This window comes from Aethalodelphis obliquidens, unplaced genomic scaffold, assembly GCF_003676395.1.
Source record: "Aethalodelphis obliquidens isolate GAN/ISIS:26980383/991018 unplaced genomic scaffold, ASM367639v1 scaffold122, whole genome shotgun sequence".
NCBI lineage: Eukaryota > Metazoa > Chordata > Mammalia > Artiodactyla > Delphinidae > Aethalodelphis > Aethalodelphis obliquidens.
In genome coordinates, this window is record NW_020838066.1 from 1,206,408 (window position 1) to 1,220,079 (window position 13,672).

Here is a 13,672-nt window from a genome sequence, read left to right on the forward strand (position 1 = left end):
TCGCTTTCTAATTTCCCCCATATATGTAGTTGTTTTTTTAATGTCCTATTCATTAATGTCGGACTACCAAAAGGGGAAAAGCAAAAAATTAAGGCAGGAGAAAAGGGTATTGGCCTTTAAATTTCCTAGAAGGCTGTTCAGCTAGAGGAGAGAAGCTTGCAGTGAGGTGGGGGGGGGGGTATGTGAGGGGAGGTGCAGCAACAATGGCTGCCTGCCTTTTTCCATGCACCTCTGTGATCAGAAGAAGCAATCAGTGACCAGAACACAGATCCCCAATATTTGGGGAACAGGGTCCTTTTTGTCTACCCTGGCTCCTGCAAGCTGTGTGCAAGCTGTTCAATGCCTGCCATGTGGCTAGAGGTGGGGATGTGTAGCTACTACTGTCAGCTAAAAGCTGAAATTGACTAAAATTAACCAAAATTTACCATCCAAGACTTCCCCAGAAGTTGTAAGTCTTCAACAGACTCCAGAGTTCCAAATTAGTTATATCAGACAGAATCTGCCAGTGTCATTGTTGTCTAGGTGGGAGACAGATTTCTGGTGCTTCCTACTCTATTATCTTCCCAGAATCCTTGTCTAGAGTTAATTTTATCTCATTACCAGAAGAGCCTTTTTAGTACTCTAGCTGATGACTTTTGAATGATGTGATTTTCCAATCTGTTGGGACAAGCACTACTTCTGGCCTCAAGTGAACTTCAGGCACTGTATCCTTTCATCCTTCCCAATGGATTTTTCCTCTGCCTCAGGTAGCTTGCTCACATGTATTCACTAATTGATTCTCAGCTGAATATTTATGGAGGAGTCTCTGCAGATCTCTGGAGTCCTCTCTCTGTACATCACTCCTCTTTCCAGTACTCCGCCTTGTGAATTCTAGCCCTCTTGACCAACCCAGATTCCCAGTTTCATCCCCTCAATTTAGGGAGGCTGCCAGGCTCTGTGGGTTCCTTTCCTTACATCATGGCCTGGAAAGTCAACAGGCAGTGAGGTGGGTCAATTGTAGGGCTCATCTCCTTTGTTTTCCATTTCTCAAGGATCTGTCCTTCATTGACTTATGTTCAATGTCTTGAGAACCATTGTTTCACATGTGTTGTCTGTGTTTTTTTGGTTATTATTGTTTCAGGTGGGAGGGTAGTCAGTTCCTGTTACTTCATCTTGGCTGAAAATGAAAGTTTGAAGCTTCAATTTAAAATTAGTTTCTTCCTTATATGATCTCCTAGGATATATTCTCTGATTTTCCCATTGGTACTAATCAATATCTTTCTTGGTAATACAAGTTATATATGCCATTATTTTCTTTTCTTAGTAGTCTGTGAGTTTGTGGAGAATAAGATATAAGTGTGAGTCACAATATGTACTTTACAAATATGAAAAATATAAATGCTTAATAAGCATCTACTTAGTGGATTAAACTATTAAAAATTAACCTTACTTGGCATAGATTTCTAGACTTGTAGGTCATGGAAATATCATGGTGTATGTTGATAGCTGCAAGGAGTTCCATGATGTTTCTTATGAGAACTTTTTTGTTAAGATATAGATATTGATTTCTTAGGGTAGTTAAGTGAATTTGCAGTGAGTTAAATAAATGTCAAAAAAAAAAGGAAAATGGATCAAATAAAAATAGGACATGTTCTTTAGACACGTAGCTCACCAGTGATTCAGTATATAATCAGTGGCTTAAAATTCAGAAGGCATGGCTTTACAGTATCTATATCTTTTAAGGACAGGGTATAGGAAGGGTCTTATCATGCATGTCATGAACATATATCTATTTTGGACATTCAGCATTCCTTTTCCCTTCCTAAAGATATCCAGATATCTTTCTCAGAAGTTGTATATATTGGGCTTCCCTGGTGGTGCAGTGGTTGAGAGTCTGCCTGCCGATGCAGGGTACACGGGTTCGTGACCCGGTCTGGGAAGATCCCACATGCCGCGGAGCGGCTGGGCCCGTGAGCCATGGCTGTTGAGCCTGCGCGTCCGGAGCCTGTGCTCTGCAACAGGAGAGGCCACAGCAGTGAGAGGCCCACGTACTGCAAAAAAAAAAAAAAAAAAAAAGAAGTTGTGTATAGTTTTGGTGAAATGGTCAATCCAGGTACTTGCTTACCATATGAACACCAAAGGAGCCATATTCTTTTCACCATCAGGTTGGAGACATTAAATGTAATCTAATATGGGGCCAGACTGAGGCAATTGCTCAGTTTGTTAGGAATTAAGATCTTTTGCTACAGTATCCACTAGACACATGTAACTATTTAAACTAAAATTAAATAAAATTAAAAATTTAGTTCCTCAGTTGTATACATCGAGTGCTCAATAGCCACCTATGGCTAGTGGCTACCATATTAGACAGTACAGCTCACTTCCTTCATCACAGAAAGTTCTATTGAACAGTGCAGTTCAAGGAACATAAATGTTAGGATAAGATTATTGAGTATATAATCTTTTCTCTTTTAGGGACATGGAAATTTTTATTTTAAAATATTGTATTTATAGTGCTTCTTGCTTTGACAAAACTGTAGGTATCTGTTATAAGATAAATAGACTTAACAGGCATTGTCTCATGACTGTGCTGAAATCCTTATTCCAGGTTGCACTGAAGTCGAAGATGTAGCTCTAGGCCCCAGTCCCCCATCCTGGGCCAGTGCTGCCTGTACCACCTACCTGGGACCCGCAAGGAGTGAGGGAGGGGGAGGAGGCAGTGATGGGCAGGGGAGGAGGGGCTGTTTCTTGCCTTCAGCTCTTTCCCAAGTTCAGGCTACTGCTCCACCCTGAGGGCATCTGCATTTAAGGCAGAACTTTCTCCCTGTCTTCCGGAGGCACTTGCATTCTTGTAGTTCCAAAGGCAAGCCTGGCCTCTTCCTTTGGCAGCAGGGTCTGTGCCAGGAGCCTCAGCTCAGTTTCCAGAGAATGACTATGTGCTCTCACCTGTCTGAGGCCCCAGACACCCTGGAGGAGGTCAGATTCATGTGTTCCAGCCTTGTCAGGGCTGGGTGCTTTTCATATTCTGGTGGGAGAGAACTGCTCTTTCCAGAAACATTTTTATGGTTTTTATCAAATGCAATAGACCATTTAATGATAACTAGTCTCTACATATATCTTAAAATGGTTTTGTACTTATGAATGGAGATTCCTGGTTTAAAAAAATAAAATTTTCATTTGATTTATATCACGTTAAAAAATAAGATTTCGTTTACTAAAAAAATTTGGGGAGAGGGAATTCCCTGGTGGTCCAGTGGTTAGGACTCTGAGCTTCCATTGCAGGGGGCGTGGGTTCAATACCTGGTTGAAGATCCTGCAAGCGGTGCAGTGCGGTGCGGTGCGGTGCGGCCAAAAAAAAAATTATTTTTTGAAGATTCCATAAGGTAGTATGTAAGGGATGACTATAAAGTTCTTCTATTCAAATGAGAGAATATATGCCCAACTGAGTATTGTCTTCCAAAGCATCCCTATGGATGGTTGTCTACTTACTCCTCAGCAGCTCCCAGAGGTGAGGGTGGGAGTCAAGGCAGACTGATGCCTCCTGTCAGTAAGGACTGATGTGGAGAGGAAGAGGTCTTGGATACACAGGAAATGCCAGGAAGGCCTCTGTGTATTTCCACAAGTGGTGGAGAGGGAACACAGACAATCCTTTACAGACTTCAGAAAAAATGGGCACCAAAGAGCTCCCAATTGTTGTTAGATAGGGAAGGGAAAATTAGTAATGAAGGAGTACAGTAACCCTTCAGCTGAGATGGTAACCAGCTGATTATGTAAAATGTTTGTCAGCCACGCATTTGGAAACTCCCTCTATTCTTGAAAAGCCCTAGAAATTTGCATTTAATGAAATTCACTTATACTTTCCCATTGACGCACAGTTTAGAACTATAATGTATACCTGTTTTAAAAAATTATGGTTGAAAGAGAAAATGTATTCATACTTCTGAAGAGAACATGACTTTTAATCCACATAACTAAAGACAAAAAGCACTTTTTAATTCCAGAATACCAAAACAAAAACAACAACAAAATCCTCAAGACTGTAGAGATACCTGTGTGTTCTTCCAGGTAATTTAAATTGACAATCAATTAACAGATTAGAGTTTAGTGCTAGGTAAACATTACATGTTCAAATCCCAAGCAGAGATTAATTTGCTCTCTTCTAGGGTCACACATTTCATGCTGAGCCCCAGCCTGCTGTTCTCCTACTATATGCTAATGTTTACATGGGTCTCAGTCACCTTAGTTGAAACACTGAAAGCTTAACCTTTTAGTGGATAGAAGCCTCAGCTAAGTAGAATATTAAGTAAAGTTATCATTCTACTACAAAACACTTTAATTGGGAAAGAATCATGTAAATAAGATAGACAATATTTTCCTACTTTGGGCTATAGATTAATTGATCAAAACTAAATTGGCTAAAATGTGAAAGAGCTGAAAATAAGTATTTCTGTCATTGGTTTTCCACACATCAGTAATTTTTGCATACATGGGTTGGCTCTCTTTGTCTATTAATCATAACTTTTTTTCCAAAATTTCTTTTTGTAATTTTTATAAAGCCTGGGCCCATGTCCTTTTTAGCATTTTTGTTTATTTTTCAGATTTTTTTTCTTGCTTGTGGGGCAATCTCTTAGTGAAATTCAAAGTTTTCTAGAGGATGTCCGCAGACGACCGGCACCTGGTCTCCAGCTGCGGCTCCTTCATCAAGACCGAGCCGTCTAGCCCGTCCTCGGGCATCGATGCCCTCAGCCACCACAGCCCCAGCGGCTCGTCCGACGCCAGCAGCGGCTTCGGCCTGGCCCTGGGCGCCCACGCCAACAGTCTGGACTTGCTGCCCATGTTCGTGGGCACCGGGCTGGGAGGCACCCCCTACCGCAAGGGCTACGAGGACTGTGCCGGCGGCATCATGGAGGACTCTGCCGGCGGCATCATGGAGGACTCTGCCGGCGGCATCATGGAGGACTCGGCCATCAAGTGCCAGTACATGCTCAACGCCATCCCCAAGAGCCTGTGCCTCGTGTGCGGGGACATCGCCTCCGGCTACCACTACAGCGTGGCCTCCTGTGAGGCCTGCGAGGCTTTCTTCAAGAGGACCATCCAAGTGAACATTGAGTACAGCTGCCCACCCACCAACGAGTGTGAGATCACGAAACGGAGGCGCAAGTCCTGCCAGGCCTGTCGCTTCATGAAATGCCTCAAAGTGGGGATAATGCTGAAGGAAGGTGTGCGCCTTGACCGAGTGCGTGGAGGCCGCCAGAAATACAAGCGCCGGCTGGACTCGGAGAGCAGCCCGTACCTGAGCTTACAGATTTCTCCTCCTGCTAAAAAGCCATTGACTAAAATCGCCTCCTACCTGCTGGTGGCTGAGCCGGACAAACTCTACGCCATGCCACCCCCTGGCATGCCAGAGGGTGACATCAAGGCTCTGACCACTCTCTGTGATCTGGCAGACAGGGAGCTCGTGGTCATTATTGGCTGGGCCAAGCACATCCCAGGCTTCTCCAACCTCTCTCTGGGGGACCAGATGAGTCTGCTGCAGAGTGCCTGGATGGAGATCCTCATCCTGGGCAGCGTGCACCACTCACTGCCCCATGACGACAAGCTGGTATATGCTGAGGACTATATCTCGGACGAGGAGCGCTCCCGCCTCGCAGTACTGCTGGAGCTCTACCGGGCCATCCTACAGCTGGTGCACAGCTACAAGAAGCTCAAGGTGAAGGAGGAGATTGTGACGCTCAAGGCCCTGGCCCTGGCCAACTCAGATTCCATGTACATCGAGGATCTGGAGGCGGTCCAGAAGCTACAGGACCTGCTGCATGAGGCGCTGCAGGACTACGAGCTGAGCCAGTGCCACGAGAAGCCATGGAGGATGAGCAAGTTGCTGCTGACGTTGCCCCTGCTTCGGCAGACAGCTGCCAAGGCCGTGCAGCACTTCTACGGCCTCAAACTGCAAGGCAAGGTGCCCATGCACAAACTCTTCCTGGAGATGCTGGAGGCCGAGGTCTGATGGCCTGGACCAAGGACCGACTCCCACCCAAGGACAGACAAACCGACGGGGAGACCTCCACAGCCACCAGCCTCAACATTCAAGTCCTGTATCATGGCCGCGAGCAGTCCCAGAGGAAGGGGCTCCTGCCCTCCTGACTGTGTGCAGAGCCCTGGGTGCTGTGGGGTAGGGAACGGGGATGGGAGGTCAGGGCGCGGGGCTCATCTGTAACTGGCTTTTTCTTTGGTATGTTTTTCCTCCGCCACGGGCAACGCTGAGGCCTGGGCCAGAGCTGACTCCCCTGAGGCTGGAGACCACTGAGGAAGTGCCCCCTCTCCCTGCCAAATCACCAAGAGGCAGCACTAACATAACACATTTCCTAACCCCATGCCCGACCCCCTGTCCTCTGTCCATGGCCTGCGTGGGCAGTGCTTAGCGCCCAGGACTCTGGCATACTCAAGTGGGGTACCTTCTGGAGGTTTCCCTCTCCCAGAGGGCAGTTACTTTCTTGCAGTGGTGCTGCCTACTCTGGGGTTCTGTGGGGCCCCTCAAGAGGCCCTACACCTTCCACAGTTCAGACGGCTCCCTCCCTCCATCCTTCCTCTAAGCTCCCAGGCCCGGCTCACCATCAGGAGAGTAGCGCCAGAACTCATGCGTTTTCCTGGTGACCCCCCCCCCCGGGGCCCCCCCCCCCCACCTGCCTGTCACCGCGGCCCCAGGGCCTGTCCTCCCCCCCTCTTCCCCAGGAGTCCAGCTGCTACTTCCTGCCCTACCTCAGAGCTCACTCTCACAGTGGGTTCAGCCAGCCAAGACTTCAGGGCCCGTGGGTGGGAATGGTGCTGGCTCAGAAAAGAGCAGGGTCCAGGCAACACTCCCCAGTGCTCCCCCTTCTTCTGGCTTCTCTCACTCCCCTGGGGCAGGTCCAGAGCAGGTAGGCCTTGGGAAGCAAGGGAGATGCAGGGGCCTGACCCCGTCTGAGGGCACCCTGGGCACTTGATCCTGGCAGCCCTGGGAGGACCGGGTCAGGATAGGGAGAGGCCCAAACCAATCTTTGCCGAGCACAGAAAGGCCCAGAAGCAGAGATGAGCAGGCGGGGGAACCCTGAAGACAGAGGCTCAGTGGAGGTCACCAGCCTGCCTGATCTTTCCTGGTATCCAGGGGCAGTGGACACCGAAGCCCCCTCCCCTGCATCCCAAGGGCTGGGTGAATCAGCGCCACAGGAGGGGTTGCTCCTGCCATCCTTGGCCTAAGGAGGTGTAGCGTAGCTCCCTGGGTGCACTTAGAAGACCAGCTTTCTGGCAGGACAACTACTCCGGCCCCCCCATCAGTCCTCCAGGCTGCTGTGTAAGGTGACAGCCACCCCAGTTCGCCCAGGACCGGTTCTGGCACTGGAAGTCCATTTCCCAGGAAACCCCTCAGTCCTGCCCAGATGGGGACAGTTGGTCACCCATTTCTGTGAGTGGCTATGAAAGTTTGTTCTCACCCACTTGTGGTAGGTCGGGGGCAGCCTTGAACATGCCATCCGGTGCTCACGGGGTTGGCTGAGGGCCGCTCAGAGGATCTCCCGAGGGTGAAAGGTTTTGAGCATTATGGAGAAGCTTCTTCCAATCAGCTGCCTTCTAAAGCAGGGATAAGAGCATCCCCCCTGGGGCACATCCCTGGGGAATCCACACACATTCTAACCCGACCTCTTGTCACATGGAGAGGCAGGCAGATCCCACCCACCCGTCGCTAGGACCAGGAGGCCAGGTGCCCTCCGCCACAGCCTCACAGCTTTCCAAGGGAAGCAGCTACTGCTGGTTCCACCTCTCCACCCCGAGACACCGCTCTTTTTAAACTTTTGCTGGGACGTGCTGAGGTCACCCCAGGCAGGAGGGTTGGCTAAATCCTAGCAGCTGCTCTCAGATACCTTCAAATAGAAAATGTCAGGGGTTCCAAGAGACTTCACAGACCAGCAAAGTGTGCCCCCTGCCCCTTTTGCCTGTGGGGATGGCCACAGTCACTTAGCATTGGGATGATCCGGGATGCTTCAGCCCTAGCTCTCTGTGCAGTCTCCAATCTGGGCAGACAGATGCACAGGTGCCTCTAAGGGACCAGGGGCAAAACCCAGGCCTAACTTAGCCACTGGGGGCCATGCCATGAAGTCTGGACTAGGGAGGTGGTACGGTGCGAGAACTTGGGGTCTGCTCTGCGGGAGCCTCCCCTAGCCCCTCACTGTGCTGTGTGCTCGAGGAGGTGGGGCAGAGAGTCGCACCTCATCACCCCATCCTCTGTAGCGTCACTGCTCAAGCATGAGGGCCCAAGCTGTGAGCTGTGGCAGGGGCTTGTGCACAACTGGCCTTTGCAATCCATCTTTTCTAGAAAAAGCAACTCTGGCTAACAGTGCAACAACTGGTTTGCTGTGGGTGGGGTGTTCTGTACACAGGGCAGCTTTGCCTCGCCAGATCACACACATCTGCAAGTGTCCCGGCATCAGAGCCCCTTTAAAGCAAAGAGGGGGCAGTGGTCCTGATGGCTTGATGCTAACGAGATGGATCCTGCTGCTGCTGCTGCTTTTACACTTAAAAAACGCCAATGGCAACAGGAAATGTATCAGTAATGATGAGAATTCTGTCCAATGGGAAAGGCCCTGATGTGCACTTGATGGATCCATTGGCATTCAGAGAAAAAGTTTAGGAGCCAACTTCTTAGTTGGAAGTCTAGCTAGCTTTGGGACCTCCCTGGGAAGAGGGGGGGGCGCTGACCTAGTGGAAGACAGTGGAGCAAGGAGAGTTTAGGACACTCCATCCCCCCAAACAGAGCAAAACTGAAGTTTACCCGCAAATCCGCTGTTCCCGGAAAATCTGTAAAGATGAAATAGCCCTGCTCAGTTGTACTCTCATGATACAGGTCATTGAAATGAACCAAGAAATAAAATGAAAAAAATCCAACCATGGGGAAAAAAAAAAAAAGTTTTCTCATACGCTCTAAGTGAAATGTCGAAAGATAAAGGTGGTTGCAAATAGGAAAGTCCCCACCCATTAGTTATCATATATTGTGAACCCAAGAAGATATTATAATTTTTATTAAATTTTAAATACAGATGTTTGCTTTTACCTTGATACTTAAAAAATTTAACTTCAACCAACCTCTGAATTTGAAGATTATATAAAATATTTGTCAGCCAAACATCTTGCCAGCCACTAACAATGTTACTCAAAACATACGAGAGTTTTTTTTAATGTAAACACATACTTAAACAGGGAAAGTAAGCATAAATGAATTTATGTTTTATACTTATGAAAATGAATTTTAAGGTTTCAAAAAGTAAGATAACTGATCCATGTTCTCAAGGATAAAGTTTATACAATTATAGGATGTGTAAGTAATAGTTACAAAAGCCAACATTTATTGAGCATTTGCTCTGTGGTAAGCACACAAATTGTATGATTTAATCCTTATAATGATCTGGAAGGTAGATACTATTAATATCCTCATTGTACAGATGATAGAAAGCAAGGTTTTAAAAGTTTAAGTAATTTATGCCAGGGCACAGAGGTAGGACTAGACAAATTTGGTAGTCTGACTCCAGAACCTTAGTCCTCTATACTGTCTTAAGGTGAAAATAAATTTATTCTCAGAACCCCAGACACTGGCACCAAAGAATCTAAAATGTTAAAAGCAAGCACATTTAAAAGAAATAAAAACAGTACATAGCAAAAGTAAATATGGAATGCAATGCTATAAATTAAATTACAATGAGTGATTAAAATTAATACTCCTAATCTTGTGAACCTACAGTGGATTATAGAAGGAAATTTGAATATTTGTGGTGTCAGTATTTAACGTGGCTTTAAATGGCTAAATAACATAATCCTGGCTTCATCTCTAATTTTGTGTATGAGTAAGTGGCTTAACTTGCCAAAGTCTGTTTTTTAAAAATTAAACATACTTATCAAAATACCAAGAGCATTTTACTTATGTGTATATCATACTGGCCTATATTTGAGGTGAAGTTATAAGAAATGGAAAAATTCAACTTGCCTTTTCGGGGACAGAGAGTATGGATGCTTCTTGGAACCTACATGGGTGCAGGCTCCATCTGCTCTGCACCTGCTGTTGGGGCCTGCTCCTCTACAGAGGTTTCTCCAGAAAAAAGAACAGACAGGAGGATCGGAGGTAAGTAAAAACACCACTTCCAAACTTCAAAGAGTTCTGAGTTTTTAAATGCTTCATTCTGTAAGACATTAATCTGTTTTAAAAACCATTTTATTGAAGCATAATACACTTATAGTATTAACCTCATTTAAAAAGCAATTACTGCTGAGCTCTGGGACAGAAGTCATGAAAGGATCTCCTTCCAGAAGATGCTACTACAGCAAGAAGGATTTAAATCATTTTCCTTAGGAGGGGTTGCACAGCCTCAGGAAAGCGAGAGTTAGGGAAGATAGGCATTCCACAGTTGGAACTAAATAGACAGGAGGCATTTCACATGCTGTAACAGATCTGTTTTTAAAGTCTCTTCGGTGATTATCTGACACTAAGGCTACTTGTATACTACATTATAGATTGTCAGTTCAGTGTCTGGGCCATGAAATCTGTTACTGGTGTGAAAATGAAAAAGGGGAGCCCGAGGCTCCTTCAGACAGTGAAACCACTCTGAGTGGGTTGAGTCAGATCTGCCTGTAGGGAACCCTGCTACCTAAAAGGGAGCTCCAGTGAGGGTCCCGGCTCACACCACCCTATTTCTCCCAGAAAAGCAGTAAACCCAGGGGGCAGTGGGGTCAATCTGCCACCTTTCCAACTTCCTCAGAATTACGACTCCACTCCTTGTGAACAACCAAGTCTGGAGAGTTATTTCCCAAGTTAATTAAAGACACTAACGCGATTAAGGTTGAGAGAGCAGGTGATCATTTCTCGAACTCGGTAACTACACTTGGGGACACAGCGCAGAGACTTATTCCTTTCTCCATTGGGGACAGTGGCTTCTGCTCCCTCCTCCCTCCCAGATGCACCCAACTTCCAGTTCCTGACCAGCCTGCCCACTTTCCCTCTGCAGCCACCCCGGCCAGGGCACTGGTCCCACCTCAGGATGACTGGTCCCCTCGGGACGAGGACGGAACCTCTTTGGGGTGACCAGACCCCAGGGATTAGGGCTCCTCAGGGCACTGGGATAGGAAGGGGCCTCCTCTGACTGGTCCTTGGGGACGAGACAGGGCCTCCTCGGAATGACTGGACCCGGGGACTAAGATGGGGCTTCCTTAGGGTGACCAACGACGGGACGGGGCCTTCTCGGGGTGACCGGCTTCCGGGATAAGGCCTCTTCAGGGTGACCAGATCCCGAGGACCGAACGCGCACTCCTCGGGGTGACCGCCTCCGAGCGGGTACGGGGAGAGGGCTGCCTGACCGGCTTCCGGGTATAAGGCCGTCTCGGGGTGACCAGATCCTGGAGCCGGGGATGTGGCCTCCACGGGTGACCAGCTCTGGGAGACCAGGAAGGGGACGAGATGAAGCCACCGCTCTGGGACCTCCCGGGAGCTCGCGCAAGCCCAGCGGCGCCGCTTGGGCCCGGTGCCCCCTTCCCTAGACTGGACCTCGCGGACTCTCCCCGGTCTGTCCTCCTCGGTCTGGGACTGGGGTTCAGGTTCGGAGTCCCGGCCCTCAGCATACCGACCGCTCAGCCCGGAGTACCGGCAGCTCAGCCGCGGCACCGCCTCTTCCGCCCCTTCCGCCGGCCCACGTAAGTCAGCTGGCATCGCCCCGCCCCTCCGCCGCCGCCCGCCCGCCCGCGCGAGGCCGCCTCAGCCTGGCCTGGGCCTGGAGCGGCGCACGGCGCAGGTCCCTCCCCGCCATGGCCCTGGGAGGCGGTAGCACATGGCGGCAGCAGCGGCCATGAGCGCGCCCGCGGCCCGGCCCGGCCCCCCCTAGAGCCCGCCGCCCCGGCCCAGGCCAGCGCCACGGCCCCGCCGCCCCCGGCCCCGCCGCCCCGCCGCCCCGCGCCCGCCGCCGCCGCCGCCGCCGCCATGGGCGTGCAGGGCTTCCAGGACTACATCGAGAAGCACTGCCCGAGCGCCGTGGTGCCGGTGGAGCTGCAGAAGCTGGCCCGGGGCAGCCTGGTGGGCGGCGGGCGGCAGCGGCCCCCGCACACGCCGCTGCGCCTGCTGGTGGACGCCGACAACTGCCTGCATCGCCTCTACGGCGGCTTCTACACCGACTGGGTGAGCGGCGGCCAGTGGAACCACATGCTCGGCTACCTGGCCGCGCTAGCCAAGGCCTGCTTCGGCGGCAACATCGAGCTCTTCGTCTTCTTCAACGGCGCGCTCGAGAAGGCGCGGCTGCACGAGTGGGTCAAGCGGCAGGGCAACGAGCGCCAGACGGCGCAGCAGATCGTCAGCCATGTCCAGAACAAGGGCACCCCGCCGCCCAAGGTCTGGTTCCTGCCACCCGTCTGCATGGCGCACTGCATCCGCCTGGCGCTCATCCGCTTCCACGTCAAGGTGCGGCCCGCCGGGCGGGCAGGCTGGCCGGGGTCCGCGTGGGCCTGGGGGCCGGGGGCGGGGTTGGAGGCCGGGGCTGGGCTGGGGTCTGCGTGGGCATGGGGCCGGAGTCGCTCGAATTCAGAGTCAGGGTGGGTCGGGATCTGGAGTCCGAGGTCGGGGTTGGACTGGAGTTTGGGGTAACAGAGAAGGAGCGGGCCAGAGGTCTGGGCCTGAGTCGGGGTCTGGGGTGCGGGCTTGGGCCGGGGTTGGGGTCTGGGGTCCGACCGGGTCGGGATCTGAAGTTGGAGCTGGGCAAGGTTCGGGGTCTGGTCCGGGGGACTGCAGGCGCCTCTCCCCTCCCGGTCTGAACTGCTGCAAAATGGACGCGCGGCCTGGAGCCCGGCCGGCGGCTGCGAGTGCCCGGGGTCTGGGGACTTCGGCTGCTCCAGGCCGTCCGAGAACCTTAAGACCAGCGGATAGCTGCAGGCTTGGAGGGTGCAGTGCCACCATCGCTGAGATCCGGAGTATTCCTCCACTCTTTGAAGCAGGTAGATTACTAACCTGAACTTTTATGAGACGCTGGTTTTCCTTTAGCAGGGCTTGAACAGCAACAGGTTTTTTGGGGGAGCAAGTGGGCTAGATGGCGACAGAAAGGGGTCTCCAGCCACTGAGGGTGGATGGAAGGTCTGCCTACTGCTGTCACCCCGGCTCAGCTGGGGGCAGTGACCTGGGCAGGGCCTGTGGAGTTAGCCTCTTCTTGAGAACGCAGGGCTGGGTCCAGGTTCCCTGGAAGATGACAGTTTTTAGAGAAATTGTCGGATTTTCGTGTGTGTTAGATTTCAAAGAATCATAAATTTTGACATGCTGAAATTTTGTCAGTTCTGTGACTTAGAGTCTACGTGAAAAAGTCTTTGGTTCTGTGTATCTGAAGTGAAGAGAGTAGTTCAGAGTCAGGGCAAAGAGAATGTGAATCAGAGTTTCCAGGATTTATTTCTCTCTGCACAGTGAGGACTCCACCACTTTGGGCTGTGCACTCAGGTAATCAGAGCTTTGACTGTCCGGCATTCTGCTGTCCTTTTGGCAGAGGTCTCCTTCCAGAACCCAGGCCAAGGAGTGCTTGAGGACCTAGCAGCCACGGCAGAGATAACATGCAAATCAATGACCCTTGACTTGAATTTTGATTGCTTCCTTTTTGATTGTTCTTTGTTTAAAATTTTTAGGGGAAATGTTTTGGTTTTCTGACTTTTGCCA

The 13,672-nt window shown here is 50.3% G+C and overlaps 2 protein-coding genes across 4 annotated transcripts in view; both read left to right on the top strand.

The window, feature by feature from the left end:
* Positions 1 to 3,217: 3,217 nt before the first annotated feature.
* LOC113615681 (steroid hormone receptor ERR2-like) lies at positions 3,218 to 5,983 on the top strand. The gene has a single exon (XM_027098373.1). The coding sequence runs from the start codon at positions 4,634 to 4,636 to the stop codon at positions 5,981 to 5,983; it is 1,350 nt and encodes a 449-aa protein (XP_026954174.1). The 5' UTR covers positions 3,218 to 4,633.
* Positions 5,984 to 11,768: 5,785 nt separating this feature from the next.
* The window catches only part of FAM120A (family with sequence similarity 120 member A), a 104,934-nt gene continuing 103,030 nt past the window's right edge, over positions 11,769 to 13,672 (top strand). The window contains exon 1 of one of the 3 annotated variants that reach the window (XM_027098370.1): positions 11,769 to 12,439. In XM_027098370.1, the coding sequence (XP_026954171.1) occupies positions 11,966 to 12,439 (474 nt within the window). In that variant the 5' untranslated portion in view covers positions 11,769 to 11,965. Of the gene's footprint in view, positions 12,440 to 12,787; positions 12,970 to 13,672 lie in introns of those variants that run through there. The other 2 variants (XM_027098371.1, XM_027098372.1) reach the window with 2 other exon arrangements.

Bases quoted from the DNA above. Each gene is read 5' to 3' on its own strand.
- LOC113615681 (XM_027098373.1), top strand. From the start codon at position 4,634: ATGTCCGCAGACGACCGGCACCTGGTCTCCAGCTGCGGCTCCTTCATC.